The sequence below is a fragment of the Moschus berezovskii genome, chromosome 11, assembly GCF_049115385.1.
Source record: "Moschus berezovskii isolate FMDL1 chromosome 11, NW_MosBer_1.0, whole genome shotgun sequence".
In the NCBI taxonomy this organism is placed as follows: domain Eukaryota; kingdom Metazoa; phylum Chordata; class Mammalia; order Artiodactyla; family Moschidae; genus Moschus; species Moschus berezovskii.
The window spans coordinates 76,662,408-76,677,846 of NC_142470.1; the positions used below are offsets into that span (position 1 = coordinate 76,662,408).

Sequence of the window (15,439 nt, forward strand, 5' to 3'; positions counted from 1 at the left end):
AGGTTAAAAGAAAACAGAACAAAAAGAAAAATAGGAGAAAATAAGAGCAAAAATTGTGGAAAGTTAAAATAAAGATAGAACATGATCAGCAAGGCAAAAGTCAGGCCTTGAGAGTGCAATTAAATTGAAAATAATCTGGCAACGTTGGCTAATACAAAGAAAATGGGCAGAAATAAACAATATTAGGAATAGTTTTTAATAGATTTAAAAAGTAAATACAAAAAACATTATGACAATACAGTTAAAAACTCGAATGAAATGGAAAATTCCTAGAAAAATTATAGCGTAAAACTTTAAGAAATAAGAAGCTTGAATAGCCAGAAAATGAAGAAAGCTGAATGAATATTTTTAATCTACACACACACACACAATACCAGGCTAGGATGGTTTACAGGCAAGTAAAGCTTGGCCACCTCATGCGACAAGTTGACTCACTGGAAAAGACTCTGATGCTGGGAGGGACTGGGGGCAGGAGGAGACGGGGACGACAGAGAATGAGATGGCTGGATGGCATCACCGACTTGATGGACATGAGTCTGAGGGAAATCCGGGAGTTGGTGATGGACAGGGAGGCCTGGCGTGCTGTGGTTCATGGGGTCGCAAAGAGTCGGACACGACTGAACGACTGAACTGAACTGAAAGCTATGCTTTTTCAAGGAATAGATGAAAACAATATAAAACAGTCCTGTTCCAAGAGCAAACAAAGAGGGATTATTGCCCAGCTTAGTCTATGAAGCAAATGCATCCTCAATACCAAACCATAAAAGGATAACAAGATAAAGGAAAATGAGAAATTACATTATTTGTTACAAAATTACAAGTTGCTTATGAGACAGATGCCAAAATTCTAAATAAAATATTAGGAAGTCAAATCTCTTAGTGTATAAAATAATAGTAACTCATAAACAACATTGCTAATCCTAGGAATATGAGTAGCTTAGTAATATACAGTTACTACTGTAAGGGTAAGGGTAAAACAAATGCAGAAAAGGCATTTGACAATATTCATTTCTATTCATGTAGAAAAAAATTCCTTAGAAAACTTTTCTAAGAACTTTACCTTGAGATCTAACCTCATGGGTATCAAAAGCCTATAACAAATATCATTTTAATGATGAAAAATTAGAAAACAGTTTCTTTAAAGTCAGGAACATGACAGAAATGCTCACCACTTTTGTAAGCATTGTCCTAGGTATCCAGACCAGAGAAGAAAAAGATAGGAAGAGACAGGGAGAAGAAGGAAGAGAGAATGAGGCAGAGGGAGGGAGGGAGGGAGAAGAAAAGAGGAGGAAGAGGTAAATTAGGAAAGAAGAAATTGTCTTATCACATGTCAAGACTATTTTAAAATTCTAATATTTAAGACAGTATAGTATTGATACAGATAAAAGAGGACAATAGGCTATAAAAGAGCTTAAACACAAAACTAAGCAAAATAGTAGTTACTTGAGATGTGATAGATAATTTTACAAATGAGAGAGAAAAAGAGAGTCTATTCAATAAATGGTTCTGGGACAAACATTTATTCATGTGGATAAAAACCATAATCACTGAATAAAACTGAACTTGAGTTCTTGACACACACTACACATCAGTTCAGTTCAGTTGCTCAGTCGTGTCCGACTCTTTGCGACCCCATGAATCTCAGCACGCCGGGCCTCCCTGTCCATCACCAACTCCCAGAGTTCGCCCAAACTCATGTCCATCAAGTCGGTGATGCCATCCAGCCATCTCATCCTCTGTCGACCCCTTCTCCTCCTGCCCCCAACCCCTCCCAGCATCAGGGTCTTTTCCAGTGAGTCAACTCATCGCATGAGGTGGCCAAAGTATTCGAGTTTCAGCCCCAGCATCAGTCCTTCCAATGAACACCCAGGACTGGTTTCCTTTAGGATGGACTGGTTGGATCTCCTTGCAGTCCAAGGGACTCTCAAGAGTCTTCTCCAGCACCACAGTTCAAAAGCATCAATTCTTCAGCACTTATAAGTATTAATACCTAATAAAGATTTAAATGTGCACAGCAAAATTATAAATTATAAAACTTGCATAAGGAAACATAGAAGAATATTTTATAGCCTTAGAATAAAGAAAGATCACAGGAGAATAAAAAATAAATAAATTGCAGTATATTTACACAATGGAATATTATACAGCAGGGAACTTTAACAAACTATGGCTACACAGAGAAATATGGATGGTTCTCTAAAATGTTGTAAGTGTAAAATATAATAGCAAGTAATAAAAAAGACGAGTTAGGGTAATACAATTTGTATAAAACTCAAAATCAAGCAGTATACTGTTTGAAGATATATACTTAGATGATACAATTTGAAAAAAACAAAGGAATAACAAAATAAAAATTCAGATCACTTCTAGGAGTAGGAACAGAGAAAGGAGGAAAGACAAACATAGATGCAATGGCACTGGCATCTCTTTCTTTAGTCTACAGCTGCTCTGTGATTTTCTTTAATAATTTTCATTTAGGTTAGCCATGTTATCTATCAGTTGTAAACAGGGAAGAGCTTTAAAGTCAAAATCTCAGTTAAAAAAAAAATCTCATTATACAAGGACTAATTTAGTCATAACTGGAGCTTTCCAAAATCTTAGTGGGTATTTGTGGGGTGGGGGTATATGTGAGAGGTTCAACCCGTAATGAGTTTTTTGGTCACTTGGAGTTATTCAAGAAGAGGTTAAGTCGACCCCTTTAAATTAATGTGGACATTTTAAAGCAAACTTAATCATTAGCTGGGGAGAAGGAAATGGCAACCCACTCCAGTGTTCTTGCCTGGAGAATCCCAGGGACAGGGGAGCCTGGTGGGCTTCCGTCTATGGGGTCACACAGAGTCGGACACGACTGAAGTGACTTAGCAGTAGCAGCAGCAAGCATTAGCTGGATGATTGAATTAAATCCCTTCTCCATTTAAATTATTATGATTCCACAGGTCAACTGCTTAATGAAATAATTTATCTGTTCGTGTTAGCCCAAACTGTAACAACACAGAGCCCATATAGATACTGCCCTGATCTTATAGTCCTGGAGTTAGAATGAAGCAGTTGCTCCCAGAAGCATCCAGGGAACAATTTTACCCTAAGATTCACTTGCTTCTGTTATTCCCTTAATGATTATTTAATCCATTCCTTCTATGTCATTATTCCTTGGCTAGGTACAGGAGAGGAAGAGAGGCGGGGAGATCGATATACACTTGTTTAGCAGTTCCACATAACTCAGTTTTGTGCAGCTAATTACCTAAAGATAATGTTAAAACTAATTTGAGCAAGTAGTAAGTTATAGGCAGGATCTTAGAGAATATTCTGCCTTTTAAACTTCATAGGTTCTGGAGTTGAAAGTAGATGGCCCCTTGACTGAAAGTATGGCCAAACGTTCCTCAGATCCCTCACCATCAAGAAGATGGGGAGTGCCCACAAAAGTGCCAGGCTCGTCACCTACAGAGAACATTCAAACTATGCTAAAAGCATAGGTTAAATAAATTCATTTGTGCCAGCTTCCAAAAGGCAAGGGCAATCTTCAGAGACTGGAAATGAGAGAAGCCACAAAGGACATGTGACAGAGGGTGGGATAGCTGGTGTCTACTAAACCCAGTGAAAACCCAGCCCGACCTGTTGGTCACTCAGCTGAGTCAGTTATCTCTGTAGACTATTCTCTTAAAAGTACCTCCTACCTACTACCATCTGTCCAGGGGCTCACTAACACACTGCCTGCTTTTGAGCTACACCATGTTTGGTTGTTAATTCAGCAAGAAAGAGAATCAGTGACTTTGACCCAGAAGTTCTGGTTTTGTATCAAGTAGCCTGGAGAAGGAAATGGCAACCCACTCCAGTGTTCTTGCCTGGAGAATCCCAGGGATGGGGGAGCCTGGTGGGCTGCCGTCTATGGGGTCGCACAGAGTCGGACACGACTGAAGTGACTTAGCAATAGCAGCCTGGAGGAAGACACTGATGCCAAGACTGGAAACAGGTCCCTGCCCTTCACTGAGGAACTCTCTTAATGATGCTTCACACTGCAGATTGCATCTGTTTTGGAGAAAGTCGAGCGTGTCACTCTGTTTTGAGAAAAAAATAGTGACCCACAGGGACAGTCTTACAGCGAATTTAATATAAGCTATTCTAGACATGTATCAAGTTTCAATTTGCAAACCCTACCAAAAAAGGTAAAGGAACAGCATATCTTGCCACGCCCTCCACCTCTCCCACCCCACCCCCACCAAAGACACTGCTGTCACTCTGAAATTCTTCTATTTGTCTGGAAGTGACCGATAAAAAAGGAAAGCGGCCCTGGGTGGGTCATGTGACCCTAACAGCTCCCAACACAGACCTCTTCTCATAAGGGCTCAGTGTGGAGCCTCTGAAATCTGTGCAGGATTTTCTCTGCAGAGGCAGAAGAAAGCAGGTGGATGGATAAGTAAACATGGCCTTGCTCCTGGTGGCCTTGCTCGCATTCCTGAGCTTGGGCTCAGGATGCCATCATCGACTCTGTCACTGCTCTAACAGAGTTTTCCTCTGCCAGGAGAGCAAGGTGACAGAGATTCCCTCCGACCTCCCCAGGGATGCGGTCGAACTGTAAGTATCTGAATCAGTGGGAACAACAGCGTGGCTGGTATTTGCATTGTGTGCTATTATTATTTTCACATGAGGCTGATAACTGTTGGGCTGAAGTATTCTGCCCTGACTGAAGGCTTAAGTAAAACAAACTCCCCCAGCCCAACACTCCTGCCCTGTGGTTCTCTAAGGATCTTAGTGAGAGTTTGTCTCGGAACTGTCAGGGAAGGGCAGCATGGAAACCTGAATCTAAAGGTGAAAGGAAGACTTTTTAGTGTTTTTGACACATTCGTTCTTGGGTGCTGTACTCTCTTTGGTGGAACTAAGAGAAGGCTAAGGAAAATGTAGAAACTTAGACGAGCTCAGATTGAAGGCAGAAAGATGGCTTTGATTGACATGGAAGGCACGATGTGTGTTTTTGAGGATACTGAATTCAAGAAGGCAAGAGTCATTACTGCTCTGGAGGCACCAGCAAGGAATTCCTGAACTGAGACTCTGCTTCCTGGGGGAAAAGGAGTCACAAGAGAGGGAAGGGGTGTGAAGAAAGGGAGAAAGAAAAACAGGAGGCATAGAAGGAAGGAGATCATCTTTCATAGCACTGGGAAAAGGTGATTCCCAACTTTAGATTTTTACTGAACTACTTTAAAAGGAAATAGACAGACTTTTAGAACTTGACAAGATCTTAGACATCATTCCACTTCCATCTGTTTATTTTGCAGTTGAGAAATCTGGGGTATGAAGAGTAGAAAATTTCCTAATCTCTCACGATGAGTACAGAGGCGGAGCCAAACTAGAAATCAGGCCTTTTGACTCACAGGTTGCTGTCTTTTGCTTAAAATCCCATGTCTATAGCATTAAAGTAAGAGGAAGGCAGAACTGTTTCATAGTTCAATGACCATCCCTCCCCACCCCTCTCCCCCATCTGAGAACTGGCTCGGAGATCATAGATATCCTCAGTCGTTTTATCCCAAGGATTTTAAACAAAAGCTGCTATTCTGGAAGCACCCTTTAATCTTGGTTCCCCAAAGCTATGCATGATCTTATTTTATGGCAGAAGGTGGTCATCTTTTCATTTACCAGTTTCCATTACCTATGCTCAAACACGATGGGGCTGCATTTCAGATTTTCACTCAGGGACAAACAGCTGCAAGGCTGAGTTGGTTCTGCCTGCTCCTTTTCCCCCTGACATCACAAGTTCTCCATTCCTTTCCAGAGGTAGCGGCAGGGAAAATAGGTGGCCAACACTGTGTTTTGGCGGCACTGCCAAAATGAGACAGTTACTCCTGATTGCAGGGAAGAATGCGCCTATGCACAGTCTGCCTTGTTAGAGGATTATAAACACAAGAGAAGACTGATGGATCTGAGCTCCTCTAAGAAGTCAGTTGCTCCTAAGCTACTTTGAACAATTACTTTTCTTTTGAGCCTCCAGTTCCTAACTTCTAGAAGTTTAATACAATATGCTTGGTGGGATGGCTGTGAACACCAAAAGATACAGCCCCTCAATGCACACAGTCAACACACACACACATGCTCACACACACACACACACACATTTCTACCTCTTCCAGTCCTCTTTTTCCAGTGTTTCCCCAGGGACCAAGTAGTGCCACCCAGTTACTAAAAGAGATAGCCTCTTATAAGGCTTAATTTTAGAGTGATACCCTCTTTTCAAAACTCACTGCTAAATCAGGCTGTCTGCTTTCTGGCATTTCTTTACCAGAAGGGAGATTTTTTTTTTTTTTCACGCTGTATAGAGAAACAGGGAGCAACCAGATGTGGGCCATAGTCTGTGGAATGCCCACTCCTGATTTAGACCACAGCTGAGAGTAGTTAAATGTTTCTGGCTTCAGGCAAACTCCAGGAGATAGTGAAGGACAGGGAAGCTTGCAGCGCTGCAGTCCATGGGGTTGCAAACAGTGGATACACTGAACAACTGAACAACAGCAAACGGTTTAGGTGGCCTGGGACAACACAGCATCACGGAGAAAGTACTCAACTTGCTGAGCAGGGTTAGGAATAGAGGGAATTCTAAAGTAATAGTCCAGGTGGGCCTTTAACTCTTTAAAGGACTCAAGAATCTAAGAGACCTGTGTTCTAACCCAGACTATGACTGTTTCTTGCTTCAGCATGTGAGCCTTTGGGTGTATCATGGAAATTGTAATGTGTATCTTTTTCAGAGTTGCCATGGGCATTAAATGTAGGATTAAAACATTCAGCACAATGCGTCTCAAGTGCAGGGGGTGGGGATTATTGTTCATCTGTAAAGTACTAGAGGAAAAAAAAACCACAGAGGGCATTCAGGATGATCAAATGAATCAATGGATATGAGAAGGCTTTGAAAAACTGATGTAAAGATTTTTGTAGCTCTGAGATAGTTTATAGTATCCCATTGATTTAAGAATAATCTCCTTCTCCTCCCAGTGGCTGGAGCACTTCCTCTCTGAATAAGAAATGGTGTTCCTTTGCGCTTTCAGTATTTGCCAAGAACTCAGGGAACAGGTTTCATTCTGATGATAGGCAAAGGATTTTTTTGATTTCAGACTTACTCTAGAAACTCAGCTTCAACTAGAGGCAGTCAACTAATCTAGAAAGGACCCTTTGATCGTGAGTTATTCTTCCTGGAGTTAAAGTCTCAGTGATGTTATGGATACAGATTGTTTTCTTTAGCAGGGTCCGATGACCACAATACTAGAAGAAAAAAGTCCATTAATGGGCATTCTTGGCACAGGGAGAACTGTATTGAGATCATGCTATAGGCTGCCTGTGTTGACTCCTCTCTTCACAGCAAGCTCCTGTATCTCATTGCCATCTCAATTCTCTTTCTGAGATGTAGAAAGGAATGGATTACAAAACTACTAAAGTCACTGTTGATTTCTTCATTTGTTGAATGTTGATAGTTTAATTCACCTCATCATGTAGGTTTCATGCTCCCAAAATCCCACATCTAACTACTTTAATAAACTCCTTTCATACTGCTACAAGCAAAAATTCTTTTTATTGCCATTATCTTTGTTTAGAATCTGAACATCTACACACTGGATTAAATAATTGTCTTAATTTATCTCCTTGCTACCAATCTCAGTCTTTTCCAAATCAGCCCAAACACCATCATTCCATTTTTCTCCATAAAACACCACAGCCACCATGATTCTCCAGTTCAAAATCATTTGTTGGCTCATCTTTCTGACTTTACCTCTCACCTATCCCCAACAGGAGCCATCTGCTCCACAAGCATGAAAAAGACTTTCTCTCAAGCTCAGTTTGGGTCTAAGGGTGTTATTACTGTTATACATCTTGCTTATATAATCTTCAAGTTCTTCTTTGTCTCTTGAAATCCAACCTACTTACTATAAGCTGGCTCAAAGTTTGCCTCTTTGATAAAACCTCTCCTGACCATTCCATCTTTATGTAATCTGAACCCTGGTGCAGTTCATTTTACAATCTTGCTTTGCTCTTAATTTTTCATGTGTGTCTTATTTCCTCAATTGCAGTGAACATTTTCTTTGTAGTCATTGTGGCTGGCTCAATGCAATGTAGGTTCTGGGCCCTCATTTACATATAGAATAAATGATACAATAAATAAGGGGGAATTACATCTGTTTATTTGCTCTGCTCCTCAATATCGAAGAAAAGATTCTTATAAAAGATGATTATTGCTCCCCCTGTGGTGAACTACTACAGGATTTGATAGTTCCCCTGCTTTCTTTGCTTTTTTATGTGTTTGCTTTAAAGAAAATGCCTGTATATCATTCTGGAATCCATTAATTTATTCAGAAAGAGAGACACATAGACTTGAAACAACGTCTACTATGTTACAAGTTGAATATTCTTTTAGGAATGCCACTCAATTCTCTTGATTTAAGTAATAATACCTGTTTCTCTATCTTTAACAAGAATATTGAAAGGAGTGAAATTACCTTAAACAAAATCACTTTAATCCAGGCAAAAGTGTTCAAAGAAATACAATTTTTGCCAACTGAGGTCAGATTCCAAGCACTGAATGTTAGGTTTCCTGTGTTTCCCAATGTGCTTTGATGATTGCAGTCTGTCCAGATGTCAAAACCAAACAACCCACTGTGCAGACTGCTCTGGATTCATCTATCTGGAGACTCCTACTGCCTTGTTTAGATATTTCTTTGAAAGAAACAAACAGCACAGATTTCATGCTAATGCATACATAATCTTTCCTCTCAAAACCAAATCCTGCACCTTCTTTAGTGAGAAATGATGTCTATGTCCAACATTTAGAATTTAATCAGGCTGGGGTAAGGAAGGTTTATATTTCCTGCATAAGAATCAGAAAAAGGAACAGTGATAGAATGCAGTATCTTCAAAGGGGAAAAGTAAAAATTATACTGCAGAGGAAAAAATTCTTTAAAGTAACAGATGAACTGTACTCTGAGAATTAGCTAAGAGCCATAGCTTACAGAGTCATTATCAGCTATTGAAGAGTAAGGGTTTGATAGCATAGAACTGCACTTCTTGATGAAGAAACATCTCCTCGTTTACCTAAAGGTCAGTGCTGACCTTCCTCACCCAAGTCCTCCACCAAACAAGCCTAAGCTTCAGAAGCAGAAAATCTTGGGAGCAAGTGGGAAATTCATTTAATGTTTGATTATCCTTCTCCAAAACCACTAATTGGGTTATCCAGTCACTGTGGTTTATTGGACTTTTTTTTTTTTTAGTTGTTAGATTTAAGATCTCCAATTTAGCTTTATTTAGACTAGATGCTAACTTTTATATCCCATAAGGTCACCTAGCAAAGAGAGTAATTATTTTTAATTGCTTAAGATATGATTATAATGAGATATGGATGTTTCTTCTTAATCTGACCTCTTCCTGAAGTAACCACGCCATAACCTTTTTCTTTCATATGGAATATGCTGATCTGAAAGTCTTCAAGGGATGTGCAAAAAAAATTTTTTAGTGAAGCAACCAAACCTGTGCCATAGATCTGAACTCAATTATATTTTTAGTCTCAGGAGTGGCTAGTGTCCACTCTCTTTCATACCTTCTCCCAGACCTTTTTCATTTTTTCAGCAAGAGCCAACACACAGCCATCATGGAATCCTGTATCACAAATACTAGAAAATGTACAGCATAAGCCAATTTTTGTATCTCAGTAATGCTAAGATTGATGAAAATCTTTAAGAAATAGGGACCCTAAGAGTTCAGCTATTTCAGTGAAATAGATCAGTTGAGGATATGGGAAAGAAAATTCATCAGTAAACTGGTGAAGGGCAGAAGTAAAATAGTGCTGAGGTTTCTTTCAATTCTAAAATGCTTTGATTTTTACAAATATCTTCAGGTACCAAACTTCCCCAAACCAATAGGTTTCTTCTAGGCCTCCAGAGTCTAACACACATAATAGTAATTCCTAAATTTCTGTGATTTCAGTTGTGGGATTTTGAAGAGTGTGGTTCTTAGGCTTAATAGACAGTTCTGTGAACTTCTGTTACTTATAAAAGCAACATGGAAAACCACCCCATAGATACCTGTCTCTGACTGCTTTCAGTTTGGTGAGGGTTTGAAACAAAGAATTTTTGAGGGATCCGGCTCCAACAATAACTTTGTAACTAGATAAACAAAGGCTGACTGGAAATCATCCTAGAATAGAAGGGCATGGAAAAGAAAGGGCCAGAGCCTTGAGAATTCTAGTGGCCAGAGCCACTAGAATTCAGGAGTGGGTCCAATTTAAAATAGCTTGTCCTTCTAAGAAAGTCTAGCAAATTTGTTTCAGGAGATAGGATCACATCCCTGGGAGACAGAGGTGCCTTCACTTGTGCTTTATCATCATCTCAGTGTAATAGCTTGTGAATCAGTCCCTTGTGCCTTTGGCTTTCTCCCCTCCCAACCCTCTGCTCTGAGTCCTGGCTCTGGTTTAATTCCCCTATAGGTACGCGCGAATGTCCAGATTCAGGACAAAAGTCCAAAGTCTTAAGTTTGACATTAAGCACCTCCATATTTTATCCTCAAATTAACTCTCCTGTCTTCCCCTCATATCTTCCATCCTCTCCACACTTTTTCTGTGGACTATTTCCTAAGTCCCAGCTCCCAAACATACCTTATATTCCCCTACCTAAATAATATTATTTTCTCCAACCTGAAATGAATTCTTCTACTTTAATATATTCAGCTTTGGAGACCAAGCAAAAAGGCTCATTTTTCACGAAGGTTTCTTTCAACATCAAATATTTATTGATTATATTTGAGCAGGGCACTACGCTGGGCACTTGGGAAAAGAGGATCAAAAGGGGAGGCACGGGGCTTCTCTCATGGAGCTGCTAAAAGAGAAGAGCATCCAACAGTAACAACGATCATGCTTTTCCTCACTTTTACCCACAACAACAAAAATCCCCCTGGGAACCCAGAATGGTCATTGTCTAAACTACCCATTTGACAATTAATTGCAAGTTGCCTTGTGCAATCTGAAATCACAGACCGTGAGAGCTGGAAGAAACAGATGCTGAGTGAAAGTCAATGAGGAGATGCCTGCCTTTTGACATTTGATAAGCATCTGGCTGTCATGTCTAACTTTGCTCTTCTGACAATCTAGGGTGGATTTAAGGAGCTGTGCAGGGCCACTTCCAGAACACCCTTTTGTGTAAAAGGTCAGAAGCTCCTTGCTTTATTTTACAAGGAAAACACAGACCTCCAGTAAAACAGAATGATAAATGAACATCGCCAAATTCATGATAAGGCTTAACCAGCAGATGTTTAAATATTTAAGTTTGACTAGGATTCCCTGGTAACTCAGTTGGTAAAGAATCTGACTGTAATGCAGGAGACCACGGTTCGATTCCTGGGTCAGGAAAATTCCCCTGGAGAAGCAATAGGCTACCCCCTCCAGTATTCCTGGGCTTCCCTGGTGGCTCAGATGGTAAAGAGTCTCCCTGCAGTGTAGGAGACCTAGGTTCGATCCCTGGATCTGGAAGATCCCCTAGAGAAGGAAATCGCAACCCACTCCAGTATTCTTGCCTGGAAAATCCCATGGATGAAGGAGCCTGGCAGGCTACATACAGTCCATGGGGTAGCAAAGAGTCAGACATGACTAAACAACGTTCACTTTCAGAAATTTTCAAATTGGGCAAATACAAGGGTCTGCATGCTTTGAGCTGGGCTGGAGAAGAATGGTACAGAAGATGGAAAACAGCATCAAAAGTGGAAGTTTAGGCTGCATTGTTTTCTTTCCTAAACTCATAATTTTTTTCCTAAAACTGCTTGTGTTCCTGCATATTACTAAGTAGACACTGGGAGAGAATAGGTAAAAGGAGTTTACATATGTCAATGGACTGGGTATGACAGCTTCCCTTCAAAGCAGCTGAATGTTATCTATGAAATCTGGTAACCACATCGAGTTCATAAAGACCAGATTTCTCTTCTGAAAGTGACACACCTTAAAAATGTCTACTTTGGCATAAGTGGGACACAAACAAGGAATTCTTGAACGTTCTTAAATTTCTAAGCAATTTCTCTTCCTCCTAAATTCCAAACTACTTTGTATGGCTGTGTTTAGAATAGGAAAACGAATTGAAAACAAAAGAATGATCACTACCCATCATCAGATCACAGCAAGTACAGAGAGTCAGACTTAAACCCTTGCCATTGCCATATGCGCACAAAGGCTAATTTCTGCTCAGGGCAGGAAGGAACGAATCTTTCATCTAATTGGTGTTTATTTTATGGGTAAGTAATGTAGACATTCTGTAAGTAAATATACTGGGTTGGGAGGGGCAGCAGAAAATACTAGAAACACTCTTTTAATTTAAAAAACAAACTGAAAAGGCAATGAAGAGCAAACATGAGATTTACAGTGACCAGCAAAGAGGTCATCTGGAAGCCTGCACACAGTAGCAAAATTGCTTATCAGGTCCCTGGCTGTGAAAATCTGCTGAGTTCCTTCAATAAGAACATGGAGTCTTAGAATGGCATCTGATTCCCCCAAACAAATACTAGAGATGAGAGGAAAGAGAACAAAGAGTTATGATAACCAGATAGGAAAATTACAAAGTAGCTCTGAAAGCAGAGCTATAGGGTAAGAGGAAGCAAAGAAAACAACCATAGCAGTATAAATAAAGGAAAGGGCTGGGCCACTGAACTGGGGGAATCACTGTGCCAATATCTCGATCTTGCCTCTTGGACTGGGCAATAACCCCTGGAGAAGATTCCTCCAAGCCCCTGCCTGGAGGGTGAAGCCCTAACTGCCAGCACTCTGGTGGCTAGGGAAGAGGACTGGAGGTCTCAGCACCCAGCATCCATAAGTGGTGTCTGGTGTCTCCAGTTCAGACATTCTTTGCTCTCTTTAAAGAATAAACCTTGGGATTCCCCTGGTGGCCCAGTGGTTAAGAATCTGCCTGTCAATGCAGGCGACACAGGTTCAACCCCTAGTCAGAAGATCCCACGTGCCTCTAAGCAACTAAGGCCCTGTGCCACAACTACCAGGTCCTCACTCTAGAGCCCACGAGCCATAACTACTGAAACCCGCGCACCTTGAGCCAGTGTTCTGCAACAAGGGAAGACACTGGAACGAGAAGCCTGCGCACCGCAACTAGAGAAAGCCTGTGTGCAGCACAAAGGCCCAGCACAGCCGAACAAATAAATAAACCCTTAGAGTCTTTGCTCAGGTATGAGGAAGCACTGGCCTGACTGCTCCAGGTGGGTAGTATGGCTGTTTCTTCAACAACTTTTCTACCAGCCCTCTTTGCTTTGGCCACCACAACCCTCTTCACCCTCCAGTCCTGCTTCTGGGGACACCAGTGCCTCCAGTTCCTGAGTGTTTTTAGGGATCATGTGGCATAAATCTCACTGGCTTGGGATTTCATTTTAGAGTCTTCCAAGTCAGGACTTCTCCAACTTTAATATGCCAGCTAATCAGAGGAATATACTGGGAAAATGCAGATGCCGACTCAGTAAGTTTGGGGAGGAGCCTGAGCGTCTACATTTCCAGTCACCTCCAAGAGATGCTGGTTGTAGTAATACCAGATCCACATTCCTCCATGTTCTTTACAAAATTCTGTTGCTCTTGCTCCTCTGCCCTTATGGCTTTAAAAGAAAGAAAAAGAGTCCCCTTCTTGTCTTCTCAGTGGTGTTTCAAGAGGAAACCAATAGTTAGCTAGTTGTTTGTTTATTCTGCCTTCTCTTCTCTGGAATCCCCATTCATTATTCAATCCACTCAATGCCCACTGTTGCATTAAAAATTACCTTGTCACAGGTACCGATAAACTTTATTTTTGGTATGTTTTACTTAGTAGTTATATTATTCTTCAAATAAAATCCCTAATATTAGATGACCACAGGTAACCATCCTCCTGCTTGAAACACTTTTCTCCCTTGACCGCCAGCTTCGGTGACATCACAGTAGTTTTCCTCTTACATCTCACCCCAGACCTTGACCTTCTGTTACCAAGTCTCTAAGTGATGAAGTGCCCCAGGCTCCTCCAGACCCTATTCTTTCATGAATCTGTATTCTCTCTACAGTAATCTCATCAGCCCCATGGCTTTAAATACTAGCTATATTCAAAATCCATGTGTCATATCTGACCTCTTCATTGAGCCCCAGACAAGTAATACCCAGCTGAAACTTTGCCATCTCACTGAATCTCTTGCCAGCACCTCAAAACCAGCAAGCAGAAAATAGTACACTTACTCACCCTCCCCTTAACCCCTCAGAATCTTCTCTCCCAGGCTTCATCATCTGTGTTAATGCCCATATCACCAACTCCTTGCTGTAAATCTAATCCAAGTGCTGGGGATTAGACCCCCAAAATATAGCTCAAATGTCTCCACTTCTCAGCTTCCTTACCACCAGCCCAGCTCAAACCATCTTCTCTCACCTGGGCTAGTACAGTAGTCCCCAGAGTTTCTATCCCCTGTTGCTGCTGCTAAGTCGCTTCAGTCGTGTCCGACTCTGTGCGACCCCATAGACGGCAGCCCACCAGGCTCTGCCATCCCCGGGATTCTCCAGGCAAGAACACTGGAGTGGGTTGCCATTTCCTTCTCCAATGCATGAAAGTGAAAAGTGAAAGTGAAGATGCTCAATCGTGTCCGACTCTTTGCAACCCCATGGTCTGCAGCCCACCAGGCTCCTCTGTCCATGGGATTTTCCAGGCAAGAGTACTGGAGTGGGGTGCCATTGCCTTCTCCTAGTTCCACTTAAATCCATTCCCACACAGCAGTTAGACGTTGAAAAAGAAGATAGCATACAATTACTTAGAATTTCACTCAGAATAAAATTTTTTCAATCCACTTTTCATGACTATTATAACAGGCACTGTTCTAGGTGTCAGAGGTCCAGCAGTGAGCAAAACAAACGCAGTCCCTTCCCTTGTGGCGCTTACAAGCTTTGTCATGGCTACAAGATACTCTGTGCTCTGACCCCTGCCTGCCTTCCCACAGGCATAGTGCACGTCATGTATCACTTGCCCATCGCTACTATGCTCTGGACCTTTTTCTGCTCTCCAAACACACCAGACTCTTATCCACCTGAAAACCTTCCCTTGCTTTTCTTTCCCTCTAGAATGGTTTTCTCTCTCCTCTTCAGTCTCTCCCCAAATGCCAACCCCTTGGAGAGGTCGTCCTTGACCACCCCACTATAGTAGCACCCCAACTGCTGCAGTGTAGGATGTCTTTCCTCCAAAAACTTACTGTAATGGGAATGTTTTTATCTATTTGTCGCCCCTCGACTAGGAATCAGAACTAACGCTTCACGGTAGCAAGGATTCTCATGTGTAGAAATGCTCCTAGTACAGAGCAGATGCTCAATACCTTCAAGAATTAAATGAAGAAATGAAAGGCCCCTTCAACAAATGAGAACTATGAGGAGAGACTGACTGTAACAGACACCTATTAATTCGACTCTGTCGTCACGCTGTGCGCCTCTTCTAGTTCC

General features: G+C 41.4%; 1 protein-coding gene across 5 annotated transcripts in view; it reads left to right on the forward strand.

Annotated features, from left to right (window-relative positions):
- The first annotated feature begins 4,420 nt into the window (after nt 1–4,420).
- The window catches only part of FSHR (follicle stimulating hormone receptor), a 211,102-nt gene continuing 200,083 nt past the window's right edge, over nt 4,421–15,439 (forward strand). For all 5 annotated transcript variants that reach the window (XM_088841745.1, XM_088841749.1, XM_088841747.1 and 2 more), the window contains exon 1: nt 4,421–4,572. In XM_088841745.1, coding sequence (XP_088697871.1) covers nt 4,421–4,572 — 152 coding nt within the window. The remainder of the gene's footprint in view (nt 4,573–15,439) is intronic.